We start from the raw sequence: 7,500 nt of genomic DNA, 5'->3' as shown, positions 1-7,500 counted from the left end.
AAAGATGCAATTGACAATTATCATGTCGTTAAATTCTCAGTTTTCATTCATACCTTTTTCCTGCCTTTGTCACAATGAACTCTACTCATGCACCAACTCAATCTTATTTCTGCATTTTACAATATATTTTTCAATAAAATTCTATATTAAGTATAACAAAGTGAGTATAGATATATGAAATAAAGGACTGAATATAGATATATAAATACCTTAATGAAGACGTATTTCACAAGTGCACATAAAAATAACATAAAAGTCTATAAATTTCTTTTCTTACAAAGTACTATATTAGGTAGCTGTGAAGTGTGAAAGGGGCACATGAGATGCACACTTTCCTTCCTCAAATGTTTAAAAACGCGGTCTTAATTATTTGTTTACGATCAAAACCTCTATCAACCTTTATACACTTACCTAACCCTCACATTCCTCATAGCACCCTAAACATTCGATTTTTCTTTTTTCTTTTTTTCAATAAACGAACGAGAATGCAAAGTGCCCGAACACTTTTAATTTCTCTCGGTAAAATACATTTTCGAGCTTCTGTTCATGTTTCCTTGTTGCACCTGTTGTTTGTTTGTTTTATGGTTCATCAACTTCACAACAGCATACGAGTCAAGTATCATAAACAAAATAACTATTGCTATCCTTTTGGGAAATCTTTTAACACCGCGATATTTGAAGAACAAATTCACAGTCGCACCAGTATGCCAGATGATGCCGCGCTGTAATTAGGAATCAGGAGTCGTTACACACCGGTCGTTTTTATGACGTCGGAGGGCAAGAGGTGAGGGTACTGCCTCGGCCTCGAGAAGTCCCGTGGTATCTCACCGGTTCTTGGTATCTGTGGTACGTCCTCTTGCCTCATCCTTTCTCCTGGGTAGGCGTAAGGAGTTACTTGTCGATAGTCTTCCCTTCCGTTCCTTGCTCCTCCTCTCCCTTCTTCTCTTTCTCTTTCTACTTCTCCCCTTCTTTCTCTTCTTCCTCCCGTTCCTCCATTTCTTCTTCCTACTCCCTCTTCTCCTGCTCTTCCTGCTCCTCCATCTACTACGCCTCTGCCGTTCCTTCCGTCGTCGAGCCTCCACGGAGAAGGCTGCGGACGCGTCGACTCGTTCTCCTCGGCCTCCTTCTTCCTCCTTCCGGACTGCCTCGTCCCGACGCCCCTGGAGAACTTCCCGAGACTCCTCCCCTCTTTGTCACTCATTCCTCCTCCTCCGTCCTTCTTCCCTCCTTCCGCGGGCTGCTTCCCGTCGCCCAGCTCGGAGAAGAGCGAAGGAGGCCCACTAGACACATCTCCTGCAGGAGGAACCGCGTCCGCGTCCTCCATTAGCTTGAGGTCTCCCACGTGGCGGGCGGCCTGCGACATAAACACCACGGCCAGGGCGAACATGGCGCACGCCATTCCGTGGAGCTTGTACCTGTGGGAGGGGCGGGTCATGAGTCAAAACGGGGAATGAGAGAGAGGATGAGATCAACCTCCAAACAGATAAAGGGTAAACTAATTGATTCACAGATTAAGGATTATACTGATGATGAAAATGATCAATGAAGATGATAAACTGGGTACTTCAGATTTCTACATGCGCTTCATCTTGCTCCTCCCCGTCTTCCTCTGGAATCGTCCACCCCCATCCACTTATCTCCTCCACCTGCTCTCCTAATAACCTGCTTATGACTGATCCAGCTCGAGGCTCGTCTTCCTCAACCTCCCAACTTCCCTCTAGCTTCATTTCACCATCGCCTTCACACTCTCGTCTTTCTCGTCCTCCTTCACCTCCTTCCCGTTCACCTCTATCCTCCACCTCCACTTCCTATTCATCCACTGACCTGAAGTTATCATTGCTACAGAACCGCACCTCCTTCCCCCTACCTTCTCCACCTCACCCACTGGCCTGAAATTATTATTGCTATAGACCTAGCACGAGCCCTGGTATACGCACACCTCCTCCCCCTCCACCTTCCTACCTCCTCCATCTCCACCACCCTACCTCCACCACCTCCACCCTCCTACCTCCACCACCTCCACCACCCTACCTCCTCCACCTCCACCACCCTACCTCCTCTACCTCCTCCACCTCCACCTTCCTACCTCCACCACCTCCACCGACCTGAAATCGTCGCTGCTATAGACCCAGCAGGAGCCCTTGTCTCCGCACACCTCCTCCCACACCAGGCAGGCGGAGTCGACCAAAGAGCCGAAGATCAGCGGGTTCAGCATGACGGCCATAGCCAGCATCGTCGTCTTCAAACCCAGCGCGAGGGGCTTGTCCTCAACGGCGACGCATCTGAAGGGGAAAGGGGGAGAGGGTGAGGGTGAGGGGTGATTGAAGAGGTGGAGTTTGTGGTGAGTTTGGGGGAGAGGGGGTGTTGGAACAGTAATGGGAGAGGGAGAGGGAGTGGGGGATGGGGAGGGAGTGGGGGGTGGAGAGGGTGAGGAAGGGAGGATGGAGAGGGTGAGGAAGGGAGGGAGGGAGGGAGGGAGGGAGGGAGGGAGGGAGGGAGGGAGGAAGGAAGGAAGAAAGGAGGGAAAGAGAGAGAGAGAGAGAGAGAGAGAGAGAGAGAGAGAGAGAGAGAGAGAGAGAGAGAGAGAGAGAGAGAGAGAGAGAGAGAGAGAGAGAGAGAGAGAGAGAGAGAGAGAGAGAGAGGAGGGGGGGAGGGAGTCGGAAATAGAGAGAGAGAGGAAGAGGATGGGAGAGGGAGAGAAAGTGGGGATGGAGAGGGGGTGGGAGAGAGAGAGAGAGAGAGAGAGAGAGAGAGAGAGAGAGAGAGAGAGAGAGAGAGAGAGAGAGAGAGAGAGAGAGAGAGAGAGAGAGAGAGAGAGAGAGAGAGATGTAAAAAAAAAAAATAATCTATCTAGTTCAATTACTCATCATTCCGCAGACTATGAGAACACTAAATGACTCATGCACACTCCGCACCTCATAATAATAAATATAACATAATCTCACCAGCCACTCATGAGCCACCAAAACCCGCTTCACATCAATGAAAATAAGCCCCTCAAATGGCTACTCATGAAATCTCCAAATAACCTCATCCAAACGAACACACACACACGACCCTACTCATGTCTACTCATGAACACCCAAACTCACCTCATATTAATGAGGATCCCGCCAATGGTCCCCAAAGCCAGAAGAGCTTTGATGATGATCATGACCACGTTGTACAGAAGGAAATTCGAACACGTCTCGCGGCAATGACCTAGGGTCACGCTGGCTGAGGAGCTGCCGCATCTGGGGAAGGGGGAGGTCATGTGAGGTCATAGGGTTAATTATAGGGGGGGGATGGAGAGAGAGAGAGAGAGAGAGAGGAGAGGAGGAGGAGGAGGAGGAGGAGGAGGAGGAGGAGGAGGAGGAGGAGGAGGAGGAGGAGGAGGAGGAGGAGGAGGAGGAGGAGGAGGAGGAGGAGGAGGAGGAGGAAGAGAAAGAGATTGGGGAGGAGGAGGTGGAGGAAAATTAGAGTAGGAAGTAAAAGAAATAAAAAGAATTCGAATAAGAAGAAAAAAAAAATAACGAGAAAAATAAATGAAGAAGAGGTAAAAAACAACAACAGTAGAAAAAAAGGAAAAAACTAACACGGAAACTAAACTATAACCACAAATATCATCCGGGATAGAGAGCACTCAGAACCAACAAGGACGACCACCACCACCACAGAAAGAGGCGACCTACGTGCAGTTGAGGAAGTCGTCGCCCGGACCCGCGCCCTCGATCTCAGGACACCCGGCGTGGCACGGGGAGAAGTACGTGAGCCGGATCGGACCGTCGTGCACGCACACAGGCACGAACTCCTTCTGGCTGCACATACAACCGCCGCTGCAGCCACGGTATAGGTTGATGCTCCTGGGGATGGGAATGGGTGGAGGGGGAAGGAGGGGGGAAGGGGGATGGGAAGGGTGGGGAAGGGGGAGGGGGAAGGGGGTGGGGAAGGATGGGAATGGGTGGAGGGGGATGATGGGGGAAGGGGGGAGGGAGAGGAGTGGGAGAGGAGAAGGAGGGGGGAGGGGGAGGAGGAGAAGGAGGATATGGGGGAGGTGGGAACGGAGGAGGTAGAGGGGGAATTAGAGGGAGATGGTGAGGGGAGGGAGGGATGGAAGGGGGGAGGGGGAGGGGGACGGGAAACGTTTGGATGAGTGATGATGATTTTTGCTGCTAAGGGTTTGTTGGAATGTCTGTCTGTCTGTTTCTGCCTGTCTGTTTGTCTGTCTATCTGTCTGTCTGTATACACGTATGTATACACATGAATACACGTATGTATACACATGAATACACGTATGTATACACATGAATACACGTATGTATACACATGAATACACGTATGTATACACATGAATACACGTATGTATACACATGAATACACGTATGTATACACATGAATACACGTATGTATACACATAAATACACGTATGTATGCACGTATATATGTATGCACGTACGTACGTACAGCCCACCCACCTCTTATCCACGGAGAGAATGCCGGGCAGATCGTCGTTGAAGTCGCACGTGATGGACATGAGGCCAATGAGCGCCACCATGTACAGGGCCAGGCAGCCCGCCATGACCATGGCCACGGTGCGGGCGGCCGGGCGGAAGCGGCGGATCCACACGCCCCCGGCCACGACGCCCAGGATCACGGAGGTGGTGCCGGAGATGCCTGGGGGGAGAGAGATGGGAGAGTGAGGGAGAGGGAGAGGGAGAGGGGGAGGGAGAGGGAGGGAGAAGGGGAAGGGGAGGGGGAGGGGGAGGGAGAGGGAGAGGGAGAGGGAGAGGGGGAGGGGGAGGGAGAGGGGGAGAGAGAGGGGGAGGGAGAGGGGAGGGGGAGGGAGAGGGAGAGGGAGGGAGAAGGGGAGGGGGAGGGAGGGAGAAGGGGAGGAGGAGGGGGAGGTGGGAGGGGGAGGGAGAGGGAGAGAGAGAGGGGGAGTTAGAGGGAGGGAGAGAGAGAGGGGGGAGGGGAGGGGGAGTTAGAGGGAGGGAGAGGGAGAGATGTGAGAGTGAAGGAGAGGGAAAGGGAGAGGGAGAGGGAAAGGGAGGGAGAGAGAGAGAGAGAGAGAGAGAGAGAGAGAGAGAGAGAGAGAGAGAGAGAGAGAGAGAGAGAGAGAGAGAGAGGGGGAGAGAGAGAGAGAGAGAGAGAGAGAGAGAGAGAGAGAGAGAGAGAGAGAGAGAAAGTGAGAGATAGGGATGGAGCCCTCATTTCTCCTCATTTACCTGTGAAGAGCGACGCCTTGGCTTTGCTGGTCCTAAACTGATGCTCGAAGTACTTGGGCATCCAGAAGAATAGTCCCGCTGCTCCCATAATGGCGAAAAAGTCGGCCAAGGCAAGGAACACGACGACCTTATTGGTTAGAATCCTCCCAATGGCCACGCGGAGCTCTGTGATTGGAGGAAAAGATGGAGTACGGTTATGGCAATGGGTAGCGTTATAATTATTGTTGGTAATCATATATTAATGGTATCGACAGTTATGTTGACTGATATTCATGGTGTTATAGTATTTGAAAATGATTATGAATATACTAATGGTGATGGATATAGTTTAGACGATACTCTTGAAGTGTAAAGCAAAGAAAAAAAACAGAAAAAAAAAACAGATGGAGGAGGGTTTTCTAAATGAAAGAAAAACGAATTGTCCTAGAAGAGAAATAGAGGATCTAACATGAATTAACATCAAATAGTGAAATTATATAAAAATAAATCAAGTAAAGATCATGGTAATAATAATAATAACAATGATAATAGTAATGATAATAACAATAATGATAATAATAACATTGATAATAGTAATGATAATATCAATAATAATCAAATAATAATGATCAATATTAAAGAATAAGGATGATAATAACAATAAAAAATAGTACTGATAATGATAATGATAAAATAATAATGATGATGATAGTGATAACAATAATGAAAATAAAACAATAATAATGTAATCACCTTGAATAGAAATTATCATCGTTTCCAAATTTGTTTTGGTTTTCTCCTGCGAACTCCCATCTCCTGTTTTCTGTTTCGTGTCCATTTTCTTCTTCAAACTCGAATCTCGACCTCCTCCTCCTCCTGCTCTTTCCCCTCTTTCACCTGTTCCCCCATTCCGTTCTTTCATTCCTCCGTTCCGTTCCTTGGCCCTCGGCTGTTCCAAATTATCGCAAGGAACGACTGATGTGTGGATTATTCCCGGGTCCGAAAACGTGTCCAAGATATGGCGTTGTTGTGCGTCGCCATTTTGTTGTTCGGCATCGCAGTCACTTGACGTTTTCTTTTTCAATTTTCTGAAAAAAATGGAAAGGTTTAGGTTTTTCTAATTTTTGATTCGGGGTGATTTCTTTTTATTTTATTGATTTCATTATGATTATCGTGATTTATATGCTGAATTGAATAGTATTTATTATCTTTTCTGCCATGATTCAGGTTATACGCATCTTGATTATCATTATTGTTAACAATGGTTAAGGAGAGAAGGAGGATGACGATTATAGTATTAACAGTAATGATGATAATACAACAGCAACATCATCAACAACAGTAATAATTATCAAATTGATAATAATAGTAATAATACAGTACTTTTACTGATAACAATGATGGTAATAGTTACGATGATGATGATGATGATGGCAATTAAAATAGTAATGCTAATAATAAAGATAATGATGAAAATGAATATAGTAATGATAATTATAAGATAAATTATCAATAATGAAATCATCAATAATAAAGACAACAATAATGATCATTACGATAACGACCATCATATCTATAATAATAATAATAATGATAATATCAGTAATACCAACGACTACACAATAACTATAACAATGATACATAACATAAACCACAGGAAAAAAAAACAATTTACCTCGGAAAGAGAACAATTACGAACGCAAAGATAAACATGAAGGTGGAGAAAGTTAGCGGTCCAATCCACCACGCTCCGACCCAGCGCGGATCGCTAGACAGGATACCTGGGGGGGAAGGGAGCTCTTGAAGAAACATTTTTGATAAATATGTTGAGAGAATGAGTAATATTTATTGGGGGGGGTGTACTTCGTTTTGTTTTGTTTTTTCTCTCTCTTTTTTTCAAACTATAGCTATAAATATGTTACGAAAGGATGGTTTTGATGAAAAGTGCAAGAGGTGTTAGTTGTACTTTGATGTATGTTGATATAGTTATATTATTGTTTTAGTTTGTAGGTCTGTTCATATTTTCTAATAAAACATATTCTTCTGTATGAAAGTATTTGAAATTGGTAAAATAGATTTATATTTCAAAGCATGCTGGTGTTGCCCTTGAGTTCGACAAGAATGTAATACAATTTTTTTACAACCTAAAGTTCTAGTGCTTTAAAATCGTAGTAAAAAAATATTCCTTTTGACATAATCTACTAGAGGACCAGTTCAGACAACAAACTATGGAAAGAGATGCATAGTAACTTAAAAACCTACATTATAACCTCACAATTTAACATTTGATTAAAAATACACAAGCACCGTTCACACA

The 7,500-nt window shown here is 45.8% G+C and overlaps 1 protein-coding gene across 1 annotated transcript in view; it reads right to left on the bottom strand.

Annotated features, from left to right (window-relative positions):
- The window catches only part of LOC122242122 (solute carrier organic anion transporter family member 74D), a 46,379-nt gene that overhangs the window by 184 nt on the left and 38,695 nt on the right, over positions 1-7,500 (bottom strand). The window contains exons 8-15 of the mRNA XM_086549383.1: positions 6,859-6,964; positions 5,937-6,271; positions 5,205-5,369; positions 4,455-4,653; positions 3,672-3,842; positions 3,093-3,233; positions 2,106-2,282; positions 1-1,415 (exon numbers count right to left, since the gene is read on the bottom strand). The exon at positions 1-1,415 is cut by the window's left edge and continues 184 nt beyond it. Of these exons, the coding sequence (XP_086405509.1) occupies positions 746-1,415; positions 2,106-2,282; positions 3,093-3,233; positions 3,672-3,842; positions 4,455-4,653; positions 5,205-5,369; positions 5,937-6,271; positions 6,859-6,964 (1,964 nt within the window). The 3' untranslated portion in view covers positions 1-745. The remainder of the gene's footprint in view (positions 1,416-2,105; positions 2,283-3,092; positions 3,234-3,671; positions 3,843-4,454; positions 4,654-5,204; positions 5,370-5,936; positions 6,272-6,858; positions 6,965-7,500) is intronic.

The sequence above is a fragment of the Penaeus japonicus genome, unplaced genomic scaffold (assembly GCF_977035675.1).
Source record: "Penaeus japonicus unplaced genomic scaffold, GWHDUDI00000001_assembly GWHDUDI00000022, whole genome shotgun sequence".
In the NCBI taxonomy this organism is placed as follows: domain Eukaryota; kingdom Metazoa; phylum Arthropoda; class Malacostraca; order Decapoda; family Penaeidae; genus Penaeus; species Penaeus japonicus.
The sequence above is the reverse complement of the archived record's forward strand: the minus strand, read 5'-3'. Positions and strand labels throughout refer to the sequence as shown.